Source organism: Bacillus rossius, chromosome 10 (genome assembly GCF_032445375.1).
Source record: "Bacillus rossius redtenbacheri isolate Brsri chromosome 10, Brsri_v3, whole genome shotgun sequence".
In the NCBI taxonomy this organism is placed as follows: domain Eukaryota; kingdom Metazoa; phylum Arthropoda; class Insecta; order Phasmatodea; family Bacillidae; genus Bacillus; species Bacillus rossius.
The window spans coordinates 53,389,804-53,414,981 of NC_086337.1; the positions used below are offsets into that span (position 1 = coordinate 53,389,804).

General features: G+C 42.5%; 1 protein-coding gene across 1 annotated transcript in view; it reads right to left on the reverse strand.

Annotated features, from left to right (window-relative positions):
* Window positions 1-24,475, reverse strand: part of LOC134536145 (maltase A3-like) — a 29,587-nt gene extending 5,112 nt beyond the window's left edge. Inside the window, exons 1-8 of the mRNA XM_063375752.1 lie at window positions 24,317-24,475; window positions 17,681-17,863; window positions 13,805-13,956; window positions 9,116-9,241; window positions 6,731-6,918; window positions 4,960-5,158; window positions 2,634-2,841; window positions 142-331 (exon numbers count right to left, since the gene is read on the reverse strand). Coding sequence (XP_063231822.1) covers window positions 142-331; window positions 2,634-2,841; window positions 4,960-5,158; window positions 6,731-6,918; window positions 9,116-9,241; window positions 13,805-13,956; window positions 17,681-17,863; window positions 24,317-24,470 — 1,400 coding nt within the window. The 5' untranslated portion in view covers window positions 24,471-24,475. The remainder of the gene's footprint in view (window positions 1-141; window positions 332-2,633; window positions 2,842-4,959; window positions 5,159-6,730; window positions 6,919-9,115; window positions 9,242-13,804; window positions 13,957-17,680; window positions 17,864-24,316) is intronic.
* Window positions 24,476-25,178: the final 703 nt, after the last annotated feature.

Genomic DNA, 25,178 nt, shown 5'->3' on the forward strand with positions numbered 1-25,178 from the left:
TTATAATTTGTGGGGTTTGGCAAACTTGTGCCTTATATTTGATGAGGAGGGGGCTCGACATTATTACACGCATCCCTCCGCGGTCCCGGAGGAAGCTGGTGGAGCCGGAGAGGATGTGTGAAGGTGAACTGCCCCCATCACCTGGCCAGGAGGAGGGTGTCCGGGGCCACCGCGGACACGTGGACGTCCCCAGACTGCAGGGTGGGGATGGTACGTCTCAGTGACATCTTTCTGAGCAGCCTGCTGTGGACGTCTTCGAGCTCCGGGCCGATGCCCTCCTCCGCCGGGCCGCTACTGGGTGGCAGGAGGCGCGTCGCGCTGTCGTTGGAACCTGCAGGCACAATCGGTAGATACCTGTAAAATTCGCGATTTCAAATCCCTAAATGATAGACTCCGTGATCCTCTATGCACTCGTGCAAATTACATCTGCTGATTGGTCACCGACTCGTAACACCTGTTGACTGAACTGATCGTGATTCGCTAATTCTTCTGTTAAAGATTTTTCATTTGCCCAGTGTCCTTCAGATAAACTGTGGCCCAATCACTGAAGCAAAATGTAATGTTAAAAGTATTTGGACTCTATCCTATCGCGAAATGAATCCGCGAATTTTACAGGTCTTTAACAATCGGGGTCCGGGGCGGGGGTGAGACTCAGGATCTACAACTGCTAGGGGCAAGATTATACTGCGAACTGCGATAGAACCGAAAAGCATGTGAGTGCACCATATTACACCGAAATTCAAGTTAATACCCCACAAAGCAATTAAAATCCTGAAATTAATCAGCATTTTCAATCAAAATTTGACTTTAATGAAAAATACCTAATCTTTTTAATTCTAAACTCAATAAAAGTAATTTATTTATTTAGCATGACATTTGTACCACATTTTAATAATAAAAAATTGGAAAAAAATTCCTTTTTTAAATCTTGCAACTGTTGTTAGTTACTCATTTAATTTTACATTACGAACTTAGAAGTCGGATCGCGTGGTTCGCCCTGATCAACTATCCAGGCCACTGGCTGGTCCAGCCATCACAACTAGGATATTTGGAACCGTTACCAATTTTCAAAACCAAGAATTTCGGTACTAGTCTTCCATTGGACGAGAATTCCCAGTACTTTTGGTTCTATGTAGATTTTTTTTTACTAATGGTGCAGCAGTAGGTGACTGAAGTAGTAGTAGTAGTAGTAGTTTCGAACGATTAAACAATTTTTAGTGACCAAAAGTTAAAAGATAAACCTTTATGTTACAATTTTTTTATTGCAAAACGTATCTACTAATGCAGAGGTGCCCACCCCCCCAAACACTATGACTTACCCCCCCCCCCCCCCTAAACTAATGATGCCCACCCCTCCCCAAATTATTTTATGCAATTTTCTAAATGATTTACTCAATTATTTTATAATATTATACTTTTTTAGTATTATATTTTATCACATTTTGCATTAATTAAAACTGATTTTCTAATAATAATTTTGGTCATATCAGGTAATATTTCCATCCTGAACCGACAGATGCCAAACTGCTTTTGTTGAGGAAAGTGCGGGGTTGCCAATTTGATTTACAAGATCCCTTTCAATTATCAAAGCACCAGAATCGTATATTCACATTAGAAGCTATAATTATGTAAATAATATATACATTTTTCTCGTCTTTTAACCACCCCCACCCCCCCTGAAATTTAAATGACGCAGTCTGCGTCGTTACCCCCCTTGTGGGCACCCCTGACTAATGTGAACAAACCACATTATTCTCAATGTTACTTTCAAACTTTAACTTTCAAAAAACTATTTTTTTTAATAAATAATTGTTTTAAAGAATGCAAAATCACAGAAATATCAACTTAAAATAACATTTATTACTTTCATAACAAACTTAAAAGAAAAAAATATATAGTTATTTAAAGAATATTGGCGCAACAGCCAAAAATGCATAAGCGCACACACACAAATCTGTGTGAAAACTTTCTGACTGAGGAGCGCGGCGTGGCAGACTCACTTCCCTTGCCCCGCACGCTGGATCGTCTCGCCAGAGACGAAAAATTTAATGCCGTGAATGTATGAGTCCCGAAAGTACCAAAAAGAACCAGGAATCTATTACAAATTTACCATGTCAGAAGTACCGGCAACTCCTGGTGCTTTCGGGACCGTGACTAAGCGGGTTCCGGACCCTGATCGCAACCAGGAACGTGCACAGGGGTCTCCCCTACCAGGGCCGGTGCAAGGTAAATTGGCGCCCTGGGTGAATAACTTTAATGCCCCCCCTTCCCCCCCCCCTCCCCCCCCGGGGCTGGACACCCCAAAAAAAAAATTTTCCTTGCCTCAAAATACATCACGTAAGCCTAAGATTTTGTCAACAATCAAATGGCAAGCAGGCTTGTGTTTTTTTTTTTTTTTTTTACTTTTTTAACTTATTACAAATCATAAACAGGTCACCGTGGACTTCAAATAATTACTTGTATCAGTATAAGCATTCCACAACTGTTACATGAATTCCATTTTCGTCTAGTTTTGATGATCGTTAAACATGTTGTATCAGCTGTTATGTGTCGTGCTGCGCCGCCCCCAGCCACTTGGCGCCCTGGGCGGTCGCCTGGTTCGCCTATATGGACGCGCCGGCCCTGTCCCCTACCCGAGGCGGCACCCCCGAGAGGCTGGGAGAGGTCCCAGGGGAGCAGGGGGTAGTCCTCGTCGCCGGCCGCGGCGGGCTCGCGCCAGGCCTCCGAGTCTCCGTCGTAGACCACGACCGAGCCCGGCAAGACCTGGAGCACGGCGTTAAGGGCGTCCACCTCGTGGGCGCTGAAGCACGACGCCATCTCGTTCAGCGTGCTGCTGCCGACCTGCGCAGCACACGGCGGCACATGCCAGATTTCTGACTGCGTTCCTCTTCTTTGTGACGCAGGTGTAGAAGGATTGGTCGTGAGCCCAAAAAAATGTACCTGAGAGACTATGTGGCTGTGTGTGTGTGAACCTACCACACTTGTGTGTGCGGACCTATCTCACTGGTATGGTGAGGCCACATTGGCGTAGCTGTGTTCATAAAGTTGGGGAGGGACAAATGATGATTCTGATGTCATGTAAACCCTTTCCTCTCCTACCAAGACGGATCCGGGGGGGAGGGGGGGGGGAAGGGGGGTACCTCCACCGGAAAATTTTTTGATTCTATAAGTGTAAAAATGGCGCTTTTTCAAGCAGTTTTTTTGTATACAACCAATTGGATACATCGATGTTAAAAATTATTATTGTTTCCTTAAGATAAAATTTGATGAGTGAAGAATTTACAAATAAAGTTGGGCAGAATAATTTTATAAAATAAAAAATATCAACGGTCTTGAAAGTTTTAGACAGTGCTGGTCTGAAACCAGTGGCATAGCAGGCGGGTGGCAGGGATGGTCCCCGCCAGGGGCGGCGGAGCAGGGGGGGGGGGGGCCGCTGCCGCAACGGTTTCGCGGTTACTGAACCCGCTCCCCCCCTCTGTTGTTTTAATCCAAGAGGGGGCGCCATTTTCAAGTCTGGCCAGAGGGGCGCCAGAGTGTCGCGCCTGTCCGCTCTTCCTTCTGTACCTTCCAGACTATTCTCGAAATATTACACAAACAATATCCAAAAGAATTTAAAATTACCCAACAAATTTAAATACAATGGTCAAAATTTAGTAAAAAAAGTTGAAATTCATACCATATTAAAAACTTTTGTTTAAAAATGATGTCCTGTAACATTATAATCTATACTGCTTTAAACAGAACAATTACTGAAATTAATTATCAAATATCAAAATTAATTATTATGATTTGGAGTTAACCCTGAAATTAATAATTAAGTATCTCAAGGAAATAAGTATTTTAAGGCTTTCCATGAAATTTAACCAAGGTAATTAATAACAATTCTTAACAGATCTGAACAATCCTTATCTATATATTAAATAATTATTATCTTTCATATAAAAGTTATTCTTAATCAATATTCTTATGAGCCAAAAAAAAAAATATATATATATATATAAAACAAATCCTCATTGTGCAATGCTAACCTTAGCTACGCCACTGTCCAAAACCAAGCCGAAACTACTTTTTTTTTTTTAGATCTTACTTGTTAACTGTGAGTAAAAAAACAAAACGGTGGATATTCAACTGTTCAGTACTGGAATAACATTCACAAAGTTTATATATATATTAAGCATATAAATGATCTTAAAGTGTTAGTTGATGTTTATATTTTATTTCAAAAACACAGTCCAAATTTCTCTGTTAGAAAATTTTAACGTAATGCAATACTATGTATGTTTATTCTATTGCATGTGTGTTGAAAAAAAAAAAATTGAAAGTTGAAAGTGTGTGATGAAAGTTTGTGGTTTTTTGTTTCTTTTAAGCAATGTTCTCGTGAAACTGTAACCACATCGAGACAGCTTCATGCTATCAACACACGCAAGCGTACGACAAAATAACCTTGCAAAATGACACCACGATAATTTTGTATTAATAGTTACACAATGCATTTTATTACCCGGTTATAAAAATCTATCAAATATGTTAGGAAATTCCAGTCACTGGAAGAATATTTTTCCAGTAAATTCGTATAACGATAAAAAAAAATGTTTTGCTAAGAGAAAATAAAGTTGATTTACACACGAAGCTGTATGCATTTCAAGTACATTCAAGTAAATATTGAAAAACATTTTGAGACTAAACACCCTAAAATTAAAATTTAAAACATTCACATACCACCATATTGTTGACATGATATGGCTTGGGCATACATAGCATTCCTATGTAGGCGCTACCAACATTTCTGAACTAACAAAATAATAATGTTATTAAAATATAAGATATATTCTAGTTCTAATAATAATTTATAAAGCATAAACTTGATATTTCTGTTGTTATAGAGATATAGTGTATTAGGTATAGTACATTTCGAACATGCACGCTGTGTAAACGAAGCTGTCCTGTATTGATGATTACCATCCAGTTGGCCGCACTGCCGGCGGGCACGCCCGCCAGCCAGTCCCCGACGGCCGCCGCCAGCTCCTGGGAGCTGCCGTTCAGCCGAAGGGCGGAGAGGAAGGGGAAGTTGAGGGGCATGTCCGCGGCGGGCTCGTCCTCCGAGCCGTAGTACCGCAGCACGCTCTGCAGACCGGAGCGGCTCTCCACCGCCAGCAGCCTGTCGAACACTGCATCTTACTGTGTTGTTACACAGGGATGTGGTATGTCAAGTCCACAAATAGTTGTGACCATGTTATGAGAAGACCGGTGATTTTTAATGAATGAATTTAAACCACACAATTCACAATGCCATTGCAGTGCATAAGTGTAGGGAAAGTGACTGTGCAGAGAGACTGTAAGGAGGGCGAGGTTGGCAGGACTGTAGAGGGTAGACAGTAGGCATGATGGCGGACAAGAGCTGTGAATGTGTGTGGCTAGTGTTTGAAAATAAATAAAGAAAATACAAAAGCCATATGAATACGACACGACGGACCCCACACGCTCAGTAGCCAATGAAAATACAAGTAGATTCTATTTCTAATTTCTTCATTCTGTGCCGCACGATGAATTAAAATGCAAAAATATTTACCAACTAGGTATATATATATTTTTTTGCATTTGGGTACACTTTCACGTTTGTAGTGTGACTTAAACTCTTTATAACATTTTTTTTTTTTAATTTTTGGCATAGCTAATAGCAAAATTATTTTCCGTCCCTCTTCGACATATCTGTTGTAGCTTGCTTCTTTGTATCTAAAATAAACTTAATTTCACTTTATGCAACAGATGACCAAATGTTATATATTTTACGCACTTCAGCTATCAACAGGAAATAAAATATTCCTGCAGGTAATGCACTGTTTTTTGGCGCATTTTATACCACATTTTATGGACACATTTAGCTTGGAAATATTTGCTGACAGAGCCACATTAGAGTTCGTTGTGTTAATGTTGTCGTGGTATTGTGACCCTACACTATTAACTCTTGTCATGCTGGAATGATGTACGACGCATAATCGGATTCGCCTGTCGTGTTGGTCATGGCATTGTGACTTCAGCTTAAGGCTTAACGCCTTGGCCACATTGGGTCTATTCAGGGGTGCAACAACAGGGGGGGGAAGGGTATTTTTCCCCCCCCCCCCTCTGAAAACTTGAAGTGGGGGCAAACGGGGCAAAGAAAGTTCTGTGTAATCAATTTTTAGATAATAAAACTGCTTAAATAGCACCATTTTCCACCTTGAAATACCAATTTTCCCGGGGGAGCACCCCCGGACCCCCCACTTCAATAGGGGGGATCAATGTTTCTTTATAAATAGGTATATTGCCCCCCCCCCCTCCTTTTGTAAATTTAGTTGTTGCACCCCTGGGTCCATTACAGATGACAAAAGGTGATGAGATATAGAGGAGTTCGCACAGTGGTAAGAAACTTGTCTCCCATTCCAGTGGCCCTGGCCCGGCAATCACGATTTTGATTTTTCATGGATTTCCGAAGACACCTGCGGCAAATGCTGGGACTGGTTCCTTTCTCTTACAGACCGTAGCAGAATCCTTTCCTAACGGAAGCATACACATAATTTCATTTCCGGGGGGAAGGGGGTGGGGTGGACGAGGGGACGAAGGGGAGAGAAGATCACTTTTCCCACAGTTTGCTTTCAAATTATTTCCATTTGTTGGTGAGAAGGATAGATTTTTTTCATATCCCTCCCCCATGTACGACCCTGATGCTAATGAACTGCCGGTGTCCACGCACCTGGTGCGGTTGTCGCGTTCGCCGAACTCGTCGAGGAGCTGGCGCCACCGGCGCACCTGGCGGTACGTCTCCGGCAGGTCCAGGGTGCCCCCGTGGCCCGGGGGCTCCTCGTCGCTCTCGTACAGGTGCGACACTCCGGCCAGCACGAAGCCGCTCAGCCCGCGGCGCAGCCAGAACAACAGCGCCTCCTGCGAGCGTTCAGTGGCTGCCACCCGCTCCACAACAACACATTGCAGATAGCTTTAATACATGCTTATTTATTAACAATACTTAAGAGTATTTTCCTGCTTTCACATTTTTTTTCTTTTTCATTAGAAAAAAAATGCCTTTGATATATATATATATATATATATATATATATATATATATATATATATATATATATATATATATGTGTGTGTGTGTGTGTGTGTGTGTATATGTGTGTGTATGTATATGTATATATATTTATATGTATGTATATAGATGTGTGTGTGTATGTATATGTATATATAAATAATCAATTTTTTGATCACAATATGCTGCAATTAAATACAGCACACTAATTCAATTCTTAACTACTTCCTTTATTTTTTTTTACATCAGTTGGTATTAAAAGTACATATGGCTACCCGTGATCTAGATTCTTATTTGAAGACAGGAATATGTGAGTGCACAAACACACAGTTACACAGTAAAGCTTTGTTTAAGTTGTAGCGTTTAGGCCCCGCCACGTTCAAACTGCGCGCGTCATCGCGGGCCTCCGGCACTCCGCTCCCCTCATCCTTCTCCCTCCTTTCCCCCCCCCCCCCTCCTAGTGTTTGTTCAATTTGTACTCGTTCCCCCACCCTTTCAATGTGCGCATGCGCGCGCTGCGGCGCGAGTTTATAAATTCAGCTGCAGACATGTTGAGGGCCTTCTTCTACTGGTAGCCTTGGTCAGGCTTGGTTGTCAGCAGTAGTTGACCAGTTGTTATTTCACTAGCATGTAGTCCGAGAGCTTCGACTTAGTCTTCGTGCGTGTGCGACCTCAGGGGAGAAATGTAAGTTGGTTTGAGTCGTCAGTGAGGTGGTGGCCCTCACCCTAATGTAGAGTCTTTTATGTTTGAATTTGTTCTGTCTAAATTCCTTTTCGGCCGCCACCATCAAAAATTGTTTGGATTATTTGATTTAAATTTAACTTAACCTTCGCTTCCGTTGTTCTGTTTGTAACTGTCTCCCCCTAGACGTCGTCGCACGTATTTGTTTGTTAAAGTTTTTTCTTTTAAAGAATAATGTAACTTCATTCTTTCTTGTACCTGCACTTTGCATTAGTTTTGTATATTCAATTTTTGTAATATAACTTCATTCGTGGAAATTATGTTCCTTTTTGACGATCGTTGATTGGATCGTTTACTGTGTAGCCGGCTTACCCATTCAAATTATAATTGTCAACCTACTCGTTTTATCAGAAATGTTAACGTAATATTAATCTTGAATTAATATTGAATTGAATAAAATGTATGTGTACCTGAAACCATTTACCTTGCTTACCTAACTGCTCCAGTCACGTAAACCCCAGTCCTAGCCAGGTTCTGGTCTCCCTCCAACCCTAATAGGCCCCCACCTATTACAAAATGTGTAAGCTAAAGGTTTTTTTTCCCAATCTTATGTAGTACTACTTTTTTAAAAAAAATATGTGCATTTATATTTACTGTATTTAACATGAGACATTTATACAATTGTGGGTGCATTATTACTCATTGTATAAGTTTAGTAGTATTATATATTGAAAAATATCTGGATTAAAAAAAGATATAGTAAAATAAAAAAATTAATTTGTTACTAAATCAAATGAAACTCTCTTCTTTTTTTTCCCCCCCCCCCCCCCCAATAAATCTTTTAAAGTGTCTCTCAGTTGAAAACCCTGCATGTTCCTCGGGTAGCATAAGTAAGACTTCAATACCGTTGTACGTGCACCGCAAGGGGAACACAGGTAAAGGAAGCAGAACGGGGACGCACCACAACGCCGAAATACCTCAACGCCGAACGTACAATAACGCTGAAAACCATAACGCCGAATACCAAATTGACTACAACGCCGACAGCTAGAAAAATTCTGTGTGCCACAACACCGAATTACCACAACGCCGAAATACATTAACGCCGAAAAATGTCATTGCAGGTCCGCCACAAAGGTTAGGTTAGGTAAGGTTAGCACACAACTTCATTCAGTTGTTTTCCATTTTGCTCCTGCGGCCCCTCCCTCCCTCTCCGCAGCAACATTTTTCGGCGTTACTGTATTTCGGCGTTTTGTGGTACACAGCAGTTTTCTAGCTGTCGGCGTTGCGGTCAATTTGGTATTCGGCGTTATCGTACGTTCGGCGTTGTGGTAACGACCCAAGCAGAACTGCCGGCGAGCGCTGACCTCCATCTCTCTCCTCACGTGCTCGCTGCGGTAGTTGAGGTCGGGCTGGGTCTCGCCGAACTGGTGCAGGAAGAACTGGCCCCTCTGCTCGTTCCACGACCAGGCAGAGCCTCCCGTCACGCTCTCCTGCACACAGGGGCGACATCAACACCACCGACCACCTCCTTCGTGTCGCGTGGGACAGGAGGCAGCGCGCAAACCAAGCGCGGCTCCAGAGGAAGGGCGCAGGCAGGGCCGCAACTAGTCTCTCGCACCCGGGGCATTAATGGATTCATGCGCCCCCCCCCCCCCTCTTTTTTGCACATACCACACCAATAAAGCGGGGGGTCCGGGGGCCCTCCCACGGAAAAATGGTGCTATTTAAGCATTTTCCATACCTACATGTAACAGTTTCGGTGCTACTGTAACTTCCATGCATGAACCCACTATGTCCATAAAGTAGTCCGTATAATCACTAGACTTGTTCATTAAATTGTCGTCATAATTTTTTTTAAAGATTCAAATTCAAGTTGCGAGACCTTTTTGCAGCAAATATTTTGATAATATCATCATAGCAAATAGAGTATGCTCTTCCTCACTGCCAGTGGTACCACTCTCTCTCTGACAACATTGTACTGTATTCGTATAGACGACGCATTAAAACTTTCTATCTTCTCCCTTTACAATTTTTTATGTTAATGATGAACTCAACATTTTTCTCAGGGTATTTTAAAATAAATATGTTGTGACGTTATATTGTAAATCAGATTAGACATTACTGGCATGCAAGTTAAAAAACTTTTTACCAGTTACCAGTTGTAGTAGGAATTACAATGCAAGCGATTTCGGCGCCCCCACAGCTTTGCGCCCGGGGCGTAAGCCCCGCTTGCCCCCCCCCCCCCCCCCCCTAGTTGCAGCCCTGGGCGCAGGGGACGACAGCCCCTTCCGAGCCCAAATATTACTTATTTCTTTGTAGGGAATATCAATGTTAACTTAAAATACTTTCGTTAATGTGCTAAACTCTTCTTTCAATCAAAAATTTGTACGAAAATACTAAATTTTCAGTATTTGAGACCATATATTTTGTGAATATCCCAATATTATCTGCATCCTCATGTGTGTGAGAACCCTCTCCGAGAGGTCTTCCTGGAGCCGCCATTAGTGCAAACTAAACTAAACTTGCACATTTTATAAATTACAACAGAGACGTAACCTTAAGTGTTGAAGGAGGATGGGGGGGGGGGTGCTAAACTTGCCGAGTTAATTAATAATGTTCGCAGGCTTTCACGGCCATTGCCTGAAGTATCTTGGATTCTGGGGCAGTGGCGTAGCAGGCGGGTGGCAGGGATGGATTCCGCCAGGGGTGCCGGAGCAGGATGAGGCGGGGGGGGGGGGGGGGGGGGGGGGGGGAGGGGCCCGATGCGACGGTTTCGCATTACTGAACCCTCCCGCCTCCCTTCTTTAAAGGGGACGCCATTTTCGATTCTGGCCAGGGGCGCCAGTCACCTTAGCTACGCCACTGTTCTGGGGGTTGTAGCTGCGTCCTTGGCGAATAATTCACCGATGTTTCGGTCGGTTACAGTAGGTTAACTGCTCCCTGATGATGGCGGACTGCAATGTCGAACCAGAACATCGGTGAATTATTCGCCAAGGAAGCGGCTACAACCCAGAGGTAAAACTACTTCATTTGCAGAGTAATTGTTACTCTAGATATTTACTTGAATATCATAGTTTTAGATCACAAAAAAAAATTAATAATCACTCATCATTAATTTTATTATGTAACAAATATTATTTTGATTTACATTTATATATGTTCAAAATTTAAAAAAGAAGTGTAGAAATATAATAACCAGTTGGAAAAATTCCATCCAACACTGTTTAATTTCAAAATTTCAGATTAAAATTGAAAAGCTTGAGATATCTAAAGACCAAAAAATAAACTTTGATAATGTGGCATGACTTAAAACATATTTGAGGTTATCTTTCCAAATATATTTGACGGAGAAAACTGAAAATCAATTTTTCCGTCAATTTCTCCCGCTCCAACTCTATTGTAAAATATATTGGAGGCAAAAAATAGACAGTGTGACAGTATTTCACGTAAATGAACTGTGGCCACTGAAATCTCAAGCACCAAAAAGTGCTGAATATTTTTTTTGTGACTAAATGAAGCTCAGAAAGTTCCTGGCCATCCGTCAAGAACGCAATGACGCCGCGTAATTACTTTATCTGCAGTCATGGGCGTCGCAACCGGGGGGGGGGGGGGGGGGGGGAGGAGGGAACGTCCCCTCCCCCCCCCCCTTCCCAATAATAAAAGTCTTCAATTTCGTCCCCTCCAATAATATATTTAGTTTCGTAGTTATATTATTAACATGATTTCTGTGATAAAACCCATATGTTGCGCATGGTGCATTTAGTCCAATCGTGGTAATGTGAGCACTGTGTTTTTACAAATTTGTTCTCTGAAAATATATTTTATAAAAAATAAATTATATATTGCAATCAACTATAATAAGAATATTTAGGAAAGAAAAATGCCTAAAAACCACCTTTTTGCACCTTCAAACCCCAAATCCCTGGACCCCCCGCTTTTTTCCCAGGGGATGGATATTCCTCAACAACTAAATAAATTGCAGTTCCCCCCCCCCCCCCCCCAAAAAAAAAAATATATATATCCTTGCGACGCCCATGTTTGCAGTTACTTTTCAGAAGGTCTAGGCGCCTAGGTGAAGGGAAGAAGGGCAGAGTGCTGGGCCGTGTGTGATTGTTATCTTTGAAATATTTGTGCAATGGGAGTGCATGACTTGATGTAAGTTTTTGGACATACGCCATTGCTGTTTTGGTAAAACTATTGTGTTCGTTTCGTCTTTTTCGTTTTGTCGTGTTTTTTGTCTCGTCTCAACTGTTGTGCTGAATTCTTTTGGGTTCAATATTTTTGTGCTGTCATCATTTGTGTTTTTTTTTTTAATCGTTCTATTCTGTTTTGGAAAACTATTGTGTTTGTTTCGTCTTTTCGTTTTGTCGTGTTTTGTTTCGTTTCAACCGTTGTGCTGAATTTTTTGGGTTCAATATTTCTGTGTTGTCATCATTTGTGGTTTTTTCTTTTCGTTCTCTTAGTAGGGCAAGTGTACCGAATATGAGACCCCTTTTTAAAAATATTAATGTTTTGTTATTAAAACCACTATTGGTAGATTTATTTATCTTAGATTATATATTATGTAATGCACTTTTACTTAAAAAAAAGGATTGAGCACTTGTATTAAAACAGAAAGTAATTAAACTAAGAAATAAAAAAAAATGCGAAATTTTATGAAAACAAAAATGTGTTCCTAATATGAGACATCCCCTTTATTATGTTCCAAATTCCATATTTGATATAATTTAGTCACTTTTTGCACTTTTGTTTGTTACACATAGGACACACAAAACATGGATCAGCTCCGCAATCTTCATGAGCCCACCCATAGCACTTGAGGCACTGCCGCCATTTCTCGCCATGTTTGTCCTCTGAGAAAAGGCAGCCGCATAACAAACACTCTGCATCATCATCACTTTCAGATCCATCACTTTCATTTAAACTGTCATGCAGCGAAATATTTTCGTCACTGGAGTCCTCAGAATCTACAGCGATGAATGATTTGGTAGTTATCCTTAATTTGTCCGTGTTGCGAGATCTGGTTTGTGTAGGTCTAGCTTCGTTTCCTTTCTGTTTCCCAAGAACCAATTTCTTACGAGCTTCAGCCTTTTTCTTTCTTGCGACATTTTCATCCAAGCTTGTTTTGTATGGCGATGATGTGATAACGTTAGCACTGCCACATCTACTGGATGTTTCTTTTGAAGGAAAATTTGGTAGTGGTGAAATATCCACAGGTCTGATAAAGGGCATAACTGCACTGCTGCAACATGGCTGATCTGTCTGCATCGAAGTTTCTCTTGGGTGGCTCTGGTCTTCTCTACAAATGGCTTAACTTATTAGTTACTGTTCTTACAGCGACAGTATTATTTTTAATCTAAATCACCTAATATGAGACCCTTACTCCTAATATGAGACCCTATCTCAAATTAGGACACGTAAGTGGTCTCATATTAGGCACCTTATAATGGCCGCTACAAAACACATCAACAAGGCTGAAAATTTAAACTGCCATAGTTCCTTATTTATACACATGGAAGCTTACTTCACTGTTCATAAGAGAGTATGAATGGATAATTAATATAAACGTACCTCTATGTTGATAATAAAGCTGCAAGATGCCACTCACGAAAACTCAAAATGAAGAAAATCGTATAAACTGTTATTCTGGATCTCTGGCGCGTCAGATAAAAGTCTCACTCTATCCGTGGTCGGGAAATGGAGGCTGCTGGTAGTTCCAAGAGCGGTTGATAGGTAGCAACTCTTACTTGTCAAGATAACCAAGGGTCTCATATTAAGGCCGGGTCTCATATTTGGGTCACCTACCCTACATTTTCTTTGTTTTTCTTTGTTTTGTTGACCATATTCCTGTCACGGAATATTTTGTGGTGTTTATATCCATGTTGACAACAGCAATTGTTTGCTTAATTTTGTTTTTGTTTTTTTTTGTCTTTTTTTGTGTTTTATTTATATATTTCTTTATTTTTATTTTTTAGTTTTTCTTCAACAGAAAAAAGTTTTTAGCAATGGCGTATGTCCAAAAACTTACATCAAGTCGTGTGTGATTGGCTCACCCAGTCGTTGGGCGGGGCCTGCTCGCCGCTGCCCGCGCCGTCCTCCCACACGTAGTAGTCCGAGTAGGGCTCGCGCCGAGCCGCCGACAGCTCGAACCAGGCGTGCGAGTCGCTCGTGTGGTTCGGCACGAACTCCAGCAGCACCTTCACGCCTGCACGCACGCAAAGGGTCGTTACCACAACGACGAAATACCATAACGCCGAATTTCAAAATTGATCACAACGCCGACAGCTAGAAAACTGCTGTGCCTACCACAACGCCGAAATAACAACTGAATGAATTTGTGTGTGTTTCTTAAATGTACCTTAACGCCGAAATACCACAATCAAACCTAAACTTATCTAACCTAGCGTAATATAACCTGACCTAACCTAGCCTAGCCTAGCCTAGCCTAGCCTAGCCTAACCTAGCCTAGCCTAACCTAACCTAGTCTAACCTAACCTAACCTAACCTTTGTGGCAGTCCTGCAATGACATTTTTCAGCGTTAGTGTATTTCGGCGTTGTGGTACACAGCAGTTTTCTAGCTGTCGGCGTTGTGGTCAATGTGGCATTTCGGCGTTGTGGTGCGTCCCCGCACGCAAACACCAACGGCTTGGCGAGACCTCTCGGAGGGGGGAGGAAAGATTTTTTTTTGTACAGCACGTCCATAAAAACAACGTCACTGTTATAACTTTACATAGTTCTCAACTGTAAGCCTATTGGAAGTTGTTTCCGGTCAAAGCGATTTTAACTAACCTGGCCAACGATCAATGTCTGTTCGAGAATGAGATGAGATATTCGTTTGTGAGAATATTCCTGTTAATAAATTGTTGTATTTACGAATTCTACTGGGCACCTAATTTTCTGACACACTCGGCTCCGTTCTTTCCTTCCTTGTTAGGGTTTCCTGTTCCTTAAGTGAAACCCGTGACACTAGAAAAAGGGACAAGAGCGAAAGGAAAGGAACGAGAAAGCAGGTGAAGGAGCGGGGCTGCGGGTGCAGCAGAAGGAACAGAATGAGACAAGGCAAAGACAAGAAAAGACAAGAACAGAGACACCCGAAAGGCTGCTGGATCGGTGCGCCCTTACGTGTTGCTGTGTCAGGTACAGGCAAACCGTCCCGTCACAGTGACATGTGAGTGATCTCACGAGGAACGAGAGGAAAGTTTTATTAACAACACCGCCGTGTTTCTTATGTGTGGACACAAAAGGACAAAGGAATTTCAATCACCATGACAAGGCTTTATTCTGGCTGCTGGCACGACGGTGAAAAAGAATGGATAAGTTATTATCTGGTAAAGGCCCTCTGAATGGTATGATATATCGTTCCCGGAAACATGGAACATCTAAGGCCAAATTCCACTCCTGGCCCATCTTAGTAGTGCTCCTACTGTAGGGCCGCGACGTCTTGGCGGGTCGACTCCCTAGAGCTCAGCGACCTTGTAATCGACACGTCCCTCCTTGTCTGCTCCGCAGATAACAACGGCCTGGAAGTCTCCATGCCGTTCCAAAAACATTGGTCGAGAACAATCTCACGTACGGTGCAACACAGCGCAGATCTTAATGATACAAAGATGCGATAATGCTTCACGGTAATTTATTATTTAAAGGTAGTGCACTATTTGCTCGACTAGGCAGCTTAGTTAAACATAGTTAAACGTAGCTATACAATACTTTAAAGTTAAGAACTAAATATGTAATTGTGGGTTGCTGTAGGAAACACAATTAATTAATACTTGCAGGTAACTCCCTCGCTGATGCTTTATTTTCCATTTGGTTTGGCTGAAACGTGTTTGAGTATTTTACGAAGCCATTCATGTCTTTTCCCAACTCCATCCGATTTTTTTTCTTTCAAAACTGGCAGTAGTTTCTTTGTTGTGGGAACCACTTTTTTTACTGCATAAAATTATATCAAATTCATCAACTGACAACAAACGTTTCCCAGTTTTTTTTTGGTCTGAAATGAATAATTAAACATAAGAGGCTGTTTCACGGTCAAATAAAGAAGTGACATATATGTAGCCTAAATATATACATATAAATTGTAAATAAATAATATATTTATTATATAATACATATATATGTATCCTAAAATTTATATATCATAAAATATATAATGCAATATATAATGTAATATAATATGTAATATAATGTAATATAATGTGTAGCAATATCGGCTACACTTGTAGCTAAAAAATATTCTAACAAGCGGTGCAGAAAGTCTGGAAAATTGCCAAGTGCAAATCAAACACCCGCGGGTGAAATCACGGGGAATGCGTTGAAAAACTTATAATGTAAGTATTATTATTTAAAGTTACAATTACCTTTTTATGCCTGGTGTTGTTTTTTATTTGGCGTCTCTCTGTTGTGTTTTCGGATGCGCGAAACTGATCTTTGGCTTATACCTGTGTATCACGCAGCTCTTTCAGTTGCTTTTGCAAGAGGTACTAGCAGAAATTTGTTGGCAGCTTCTTCATTACAACACTGGATTACACTACTTATAATTCCCTTCTCCCCACTATGTATTACTTTATTGTATCTTTAATGTCCTGCGTAGGGCTCCATTGCTCACTTCAGACTGAGAGCGTGGCGCCTGATGTTTTTGCTATGAACCGCATAGCGGCTGATGTGCGCGCGCAGCTGCTTCCCCTCTCATTTACTCTTCCCCGCTTCCCCGCAAAACGACACGCCAAGACGTCGCGGCCCTACAGTACTACACCCTAACGGGTTCAGAAAGTAAAGAGTAACTCAAACAATAAATTTTATATTAGCGCATGTGCGAGTACCTACTGCTTCGTTGTTTTCTCTCTTGCAGCATCACCTACACAAAAAGGTGACACCCGAGCATAATTTCCCCAGTTATTCGAGGGCGAACGTGTAAACTTTATTTGGCAACAGCATATAGTCCCTCCCCATTGGAATCTCTTTGTGGTTGAACATAAAAGTCCTTGACCGTTGGATTGGTCGTAATGGTCGAGACGACAGAGCTCTTTTTTTCGCTGGCCTCCACGCTCACCTGACATAAAGCCATGGGATTTTTTTTTCCTTTAGGCCTTCATAAAAAAAATTGTGTCTACGTTCCGCCGCTACCTAATGATTTGCCAGATGTTGAGACACAGGATTTAAGAGCCAATTGCTTCCATTACTCCGGACGTGTTAACCTAAATGTGGGAAGAGTTGGACTTCGGACTAGGTTATTTTACCTTCATTTTGATGTATGATTAGTTGTAAATAGTTTAAATTAAACGGTTACAATATACAATTGAAACTGGGACGTTATTTTATGGACATTTTGTATAGTATAGTTATTTCATGAGTTTCAAATATATATTGGCTACTTCGCTGGAAATTGGAAGTTTACACATAGACTATTGATCAATTCCGATGCATAAGTAAACAAGACAAAGCTTTAATGAAGGACACTATGTTAATAGTGTATGTCCTGTTTCATTTTATTATTTTATATTCACGTTGCACACGGTTATATTTGCCAACATTTTGAGCAGCTCAACAATTACAAAATAAAAAATTACATATAGCCTATAGCATATTTTTTTCATAATAAGCTAGAACAATTTCCTTTTTTTAATTTTATGTTCAGTATGAATAAGGAGAATGATATGTAACATAAAACTGCAACTTTTAAGGTTAATTTTACTGGGTGCTACGCGATATGGTTTTATTTCTTTCAGAAAAAAAAATTATTTAATTTACCTGGCTTTTTTTTTTAAAACATCTGAATTACTATTTTATTTCAACCGGCTGCTGAATAAAATTAAAATAATTTGCTGGAATAAATGACAACCATGCCACGCAGTAGACAAAAAAGAAAAACCCTTTAAACAAAAAATATGTTCAGTTAGTAGCTACTGCAGCTACCCGCATGCACACGCACCCAGCGCGGCGGCGGTCTCCAGGAGGCTCTGCAAGTCGTCCAGGTCGCCGAACGCGGGGTCGACGGCCGTGTAGTTGGCGACCCCGCGGCCCGCCAGGTGCTCCGCCGCGCCGGGGAAGACTGGCGACAGCCACACCGCGTCCACCCCCATCTCAGCCAGGGGGCGCAGCCCCTCCGCCGCGCCTGCGCACACCGCGCCGTGACTCGCTCCAGCTACTGGCGGGGGTGGCCGTCAGGACCGCGCTTGTTTCTCACTTTAACACGTGAGTACATCTATAAAATTGCTTCCACAGTAGAAGACAATTCAAAAAAACTAATCATAATCGGGGGATACAGTTTGGTGTTGCAACCACATATCTATCATCTCCAATGGCGACTTCAGGATGACTTTTCGGGAGAGGCTATCGCACAAAGAAAGGTCGTAGTTGCAAAAAAAGAAAGTGGTCAGATATAGGCCTGGGAATATTATTTACAAATTACAGGTTTCAAATACAGAACCTTAGAAGCTCCATGCAACTTTTGATGCGATAAAAGTTTAACATATGATATTAAATATTTAAGTAAACATAAATATACACTAATCAATAAAATTGGTCTCGGGAGGGGCTATCGCCCCCACCGCTCTCCTTCTGGAGCCGCGCTTGATATTCTCCCTCCAAAAATTTAATTACACCACTGGATAACTAATGGATCAAAGAATTTGTTACGCTAAGTGAGGACTGTGACACATCGCGCATGTTGGAGGGGGAAGCGCCGCAATCTTTGAGGTCATTTTGGTTGCGTTTCGAATTTTCCATTTAGTGTAACTTTTGACTCGGAGAAGCTACGACGTTCGTTTGAGTTTCAATCGTCAGCGCTCGTCAAAATCTGTCGACTGCATATATAAAACATTACTGTAAAATAGTTACAGTGAATATATATGGTGTTAAAATAAAATGTATATAATCAAAAATATATAATGTCGGCCTATACGCGACTTCTTGGTGTTCAAACATGATTATAACATACATAAAATAGCGTATTTTATATAGAAAATAATACCTGTTGCGTCCACGTATTCACGCACAACACACGGGGTGTCCATGACACAGCCACACCCCAGTTTTTATAATATTTATCCATTAGTTCTAATAGGGTCCGCCCACTTAGTACAGTGGCTAGCGTGTCTGGCTTGTGGGCCAAGGGGCAGGGAGGGGAAATTTTTCAAACCTTCTCAGGACTGGGTGTTTGTGATGACCCTTTTCATTTCATCCTACGGAAGGCAATGGCAGACCACTGTGGAATCATCCTGCCTCGGAACGTCACGGCTGTCACCATCACTGTCATCATCATCATAATCATAATAACCGATGATGATAGGGAGGTGTCACTTAACTTACAATTTAAAACCGCCACACACGACCATCGCAAACGCATGTCCAGATAGAGCAAGTGCCATGCTGAGCTACCGCCGTCCATGGGTTTTCGTAGTTTGTGTTAAAAAATTTGAAACTAACCCTTTCAAATTACAACATAGTATAGAGTCCATAATGACAAAATATTACTTTGGAGGACCCAGAACTGGCATCTGCTGTGCAACGCGCGGGAAATCGCCCACGCTTTCGCCGACCTGTCACTGCGCATCTCGAGTGCGCAGTCCGCCTCATCTCTCGTGCATGGTCGAGGCGAGGGAACACGTGTCGTGTGGGACTCGTCGTCGGGCGTCGCGAGCCAAAGAGAAACGCCGACATCCTGATTAGCGATGGAACCGCAACAGCGCGTCGCGCGACGCGAAAGATTTCTCAAGGCTGTCGCACGCCGTCAAAAGTTTCCCCTTCCGACACCTCCCGATAAGCTGTGCCGAGCGAAGTTCCAGGGTTATGACGTCACCGGAAACATCAACAGCGCCGCCATGTTTGTTTGACTTGAATTCCCATTAAATATTAAGCATATAGGTCAGGTTCTAAAATATGTTTGATGATGGATGCAACCAGCCAATCAAAATTGTGCCTATCGAAAACGGAAATTACATCCCTGTCCGTCACAACGATCTTTAAGATGGCGAAGTGATGCAACTAATCTCTCAAACAAATCTATTTTAAAAAAAAGCACAGTACACACAGTACACAAAGTACGCACAGTACACACAGTATGCACGCGACACACAGTACCCACAGTACACACTTGCAAAACTTGTAAGCATTGATGGCTGTGGTATGTTTGGTGCGCATTTAAACACAAAAATACATTTTATATACAAGTATTTATTTTTGGTTATCGCGCAGATAAAAGAAACGTTACTCTATAACGCGATATTTTGCTGTCGCATTGCGCCGTAGCGTTGTGAACATGCGGACTATCACCCACGCGACCCAAAAAAAAAATTAAAAAAAAAGATTAAATATAAAACGCTTCTTGAAAATTCGTACGACAGTCATCAATGCTTGCAAATTTTTTTAAAAATCAAAACATGTTTGAAAGGAACGTGTTTGATCCAGATTTAAAATTCAATTGTAAAAATAACAGCGCACAAACACATTGCAGAGATTTCACAACAAAAATTCAGTAAAGAAAACCTTAAAAAAAATAATAAGTTATCGTGTGAAAAACATATTACGAAATTTACTTTCGGAACGTCCCTCGTCCCTGGTACCAACGTACCAGTTTAACTATTTGGTTTAGCCACCTTTGGAAAAGAACAATTTTGACCTTCATTCGCGTCGCTGTCGTGACGCGTTGAAAATAGGAAATCGTTTATTCGGAAATTGTCTGTTTACAAGAAGAATTTAAGAATGCTCTGAGGGCGGATTATTTCTGTTCCAGTATTTCGGTTTCAAATTGTATTTTCATGAGAGCGAACATGACTGAAACGCGTGTTTTCAGAACAGGTTTCAGGCATGGAACACAGCGGTACAGATACTTAAGAGCACCCAAGGTCCTAGCATTACACATTTATATTCATTTATCCTAAATATAGTGTTATGGCACGACGAGAAGACTGCGCGCCAGTTCAAAGGCGACACCGCGCTAGAAGCACTTAGGTACCATCCCGCCTCACTAACGAATCCTATCGGAGAAGAAATCTTCAAAGGATCACAGCAAGGAACCGTCTCAGCGCTCGCCTGCGAGTGATCTCGGGAACCCAGGCAGGTCGGAAATCAAGATGGCCGGGTTACTCATTAAAAGACATTCAATGGTGGATGCATTGAGTTATTAACATTCTAATTATTTTCGCTGCATGGAATGTGAGAAAAAGTGTATTCGATCTTTTTTTTTAATATTGGCGAACATATAGAATGTTATGTACACTAAGTTCTTAAAATGTTCAAGGAGTTTACAGAAGTTTCCAAAACTTTCCAGAAGAAATAGGTACTTATAAAACCACCTACGCCTGTAGGCTGTGCCGAAAAGGATTTTTTTAATGTTTAGTTCTTTGATTATTTTCATCTTTAGCGATGTAACTATTTCCCTTTTAAAGACCTGTTATTGGCATACACTTGTTTTATTTGACAGTTTCATAGACTTTGACGTATTAGTGGTCAAATTTATACCCTACCCGGGAATCGAACCCAGAACCCCTCACGTCCGACATGCGCTACTTGGTCGGCTTCACAACAACTATGGCACCTCTATCACTACAGTCTGTGCCACGTAACTTGTCTCGAATTTGACAGTTCCAAAAAGTAGCGCCAATGGCCGGCGTATCCTCCCGCCGCTGTTGGAACGTCTTTTTTTACTTGAGCCTCTGTTGAGTGCCTTCTAGAGACCCTTTGGAGTTTGCTTTGGAGTACCTGGTCCACTGGACCTATACCTCCTGCCTTAGGGGATATATTTGATACCTAAGATGGTTGTGTCTGTGAAACGAAACATGGTGCGATGCTTTGCAAGTGACAGTTGGGAGGTTGGCAATACCGGCAGGCGTGCCACTCTCACAGGGAGGAGAGTCACACCCGAACAAGTTTTCCGAAGTTTGCCGATCGCTCGTGTGAAAAAAAAAAAAAAAACTAATCCTAACACAACCAACCTTTATTTTTAGTTACAACAACCTAACTTAACCTAACCTACCCTCCAGGAAAAAATAATAATAATAAGGAACTATTGGTTATTACGTTTACCGAACGTAATCTTCACATTTCACGTCGGTGAACTTCGGAACTGTTCGGGTCGTGTTCGAGACTCTTCAGTTGCAGTTGCAGGCGTGACCTTGGGCGACGGCGCGTCTGTTGGCTCGGCGGCCCACGTGCCTGGCCAGGGGGACTCCTGGGGATTCTTCCCCACCTGGCGGTCCCCGGTCGGGGCTATTTCCGTCGGCGCGCGCCCCCTCCGGCGTCCCCACTGCAGTCCTGCAGCGGTCACCGCGAGCAGCGAAGGACCCTACTCATTCGCGCGGTCCACCGCTGCCAGCCTCCACGTTCCATTCGGGCACTTTCGAGTACAATTCGGGTGTCATCCACGGATATACACAAAAAAGGGGGTTGTCTGTAAAGTCGGTTTACGGACGATAATTTTACGTGATAACGTCATAAGAAAACATTGATGAAAAAATTGCATTCTTTTTTAATTTTTCAAATATTATTTACAGTTTTTTTGCAAATTTTAATTTAAATAATTTGTTTAAATATAATCACGAACAATTCAGTTAAAAATCCCGCCTTGACCTGTTTGATATTATAGAAGATTTTCTCGCACGGTGGTTGGACGGTTCTTGCACGCTCGGCTCAGGCGGAACGTGACAATGAATCATGCTTTTTCGTGTGTGCAGCCGGCGTTCATCGATTTATAAGACGTTATCACGTCAACATATTGCTGACTTCTTTATAGTTAAAATGTATTGCGTCTTTGGAGGGGAGTGAGAGAGAGAGAGAGAGAGAGAGAGAGAGAGAGAGAGAGAGAGAGAATGTAAACGTAGAATACTACAATTCCAGCCACGTTGTGAAAAATGGTATTTTGAGGTTAAAGGTTGGTGTAAAATTATTGTAAATATTACCTGTAATATAAATATGGCGACGTAAATTTGTGTTGTGCTTTGATAGTGTAGCCAAGACTGTTTCCTAAGCCTGATGTCGTTACTAGCGGCAACTTGACACTGTCGTTCTCCAGAGATCCTCAGGAATATAGCGTAGCAGGGATGTTTGATGTTTGATGTCAGTAAGTTACTATCAGGGCAAAGACTGTTTTCCACCCTAACTGGTTTTCAATTCCAAGTGAATATTGTTTGATATTCATTGACTATTAATTTTTTTTCCTTTTAAATTCGGGTAAATTTTGCGAGTGGATCTTCTCGGGTACCGGGTAAAGACATAGTAATATGGATACGTGTACCCGGTTTCGGATGCGTCTGGCAACACTGGCGCAGAAGTGTCGGAGCTGATGGCATTTAATTGGTTCACGTGAACCTGTGACGTCAGGTGCTGATGGTACAGTCGTGTGCAGCAGATCTACCTGCCCTGGAGAGTGGAGAACTAAAACTTCCGAGGTCGGACAGTTCAGACAGCACCGTAGGCATCTGACGTCATGAAAAATATTAGCCAATGAGAACCTTGATGAGTTCAAACCATCTGTAAGATAAAGCGAAAAAAAAAATTTTCTAACAAACATCGAAATTTTTAGATTTTTATAATTTCGGACGTGTTAACCAAAGTGTGGGAAGATTTGGATTTTAGTCGTACGGTACACATACAACATAAGGGTGCACATATTGGCCATTTTTAAGAAAAACTAGGTTATTGTACCTTCATTTTGAGGAATGATCTGTTGTAAATAGTCTAAATTAAACTGTTATTCAACTTCTACAAATAATATTGAGTATGTTATTTTATTTTGAGGAAGTTAGAGACCGTAAAAGCCCATCTACAATTGCAATATCGTAAACTGTGTCCAACGGACACTGATGGCTGATTGGTCTACGTGACCCTCTGACATCTTAGTTGGCGTGGGCGATGGTCCGAATACCGCATGCCTTGGAGTGGCGTCGCCGCATACGCACTCTCCTCCTCTACCGGTTCCCCCACCACGTACCTAACTATCACCCTCATTGGATCAGAATTATCTTAACTCTCGGAAATTGTATTCCCCCTCAGCAAAGAGGTTTCACTTCAAAAACTGAAATGCGTATACTGCGCTCTAGCGACTACTTTAGAATTCAGGACATTCGGACATTCACAACTGGAGACTGGGCAGTTTTCCGTGCGACAATGTGACGTCCTTCACGTCAGGACGAGGAACCGGACAGAGTTGAAGGTAAATGTGATGGGCGCAGGGCCGGCGCGTCCACACAGGCGAACTAGGCAACCGCCTAGGGCGCCAAGTAGCTGGGGGCGGCGCAGCACGACACATAACAGCTGATACAATATGTTTAACGATTATTGAAACTAGATGAAAATGGATTTTTGTAACAGTTTGGAATGTTTATGTTGATACAAGTGACTATTTAAAGTCCACGGAGACCTGTTTATGATTTGTAATAAGTAAAAAAGTAAAAAAAAAAAAAACACAAGCCTGCTTACATTTGATTGTTGACAAAATCTTAGGCTTACGTGATGTATTTTGAGGCAAGGAAAATTTTGTGGGATGTCCGGCGGGGGGGGGGGGGGGGCATTAAGGTTTTTCGCGACAATGTGAGGTCCTCCACATCAGGATGAGGACCCGGGGCCGTACCTGCTAGGTCACCGACGCCGTCGCCGTCGCCGTCCCTGAAGAGCCGCACGTCCACGCGGTACACGACCGCCGAGCGCCGCCAGTCGGGGGCGGGGGAGGCCAGCGCCGCCGCCAGCGCCGCCGCCAGCAGCGCGAGGCGTCGCCAGGCCGCCATCACGCCGTACTGGCGGCACGTGGGCGCGCGCTCGCCAGCGCTCCTGCCGGCGCCGCGGACAACCAGCCAGCTCGCGCCTCTCGCACCGCCGCCAGGGGCGCGCGGGTCGCGGAGCAGAGCGCGCGCACATGTGGGTGTCTTCTGAAGTCAACCGGTTGGCGTTTGGATAGCAAAACAAATACCAGCAGTGGCGGATCCAGGATTTTGGTTTGGGAGCGGCTTGACCCAGCTGAGGCTAGGCTTTATCAAGGCAAACACTAAAACAATAGTGGGCCCAGATGCTTTTGGAGGGGGCTTGAGCCCCTTAGCCCCCCCCCCCCCCCTCCCCCTCTGGTTCCGCTACTGAATACCAGGTAATATAATTATACTCTTTCAATTAACTTGGCTGGCTGGCAGCCTGGCGGGAAACGACTTAAAGTCGCCCCCGAAACAACCGGTGCCACCCAAACCAATGCGCACAGCAATGTGCAAGCCCCCAACCCCCGCATGGTAGACTCTTTTCTACTCTGTCCAACTCTTCTTCCAGATCCGTCCTTCTGTTTTCCCGTAAGCCTCCTGCTTGATATTAATGCATGAAATTTTGCATCCCGCATGTAAGTGCCCAGAGTTTTCCTTGTGTCTATGCAGGTTTTACCTGGGCCAACTTATCTACTGCAGTTTTTAGTCTAGGATAGTCAGTGACGGGAGTTAGTCATGGCGCCAATCGCT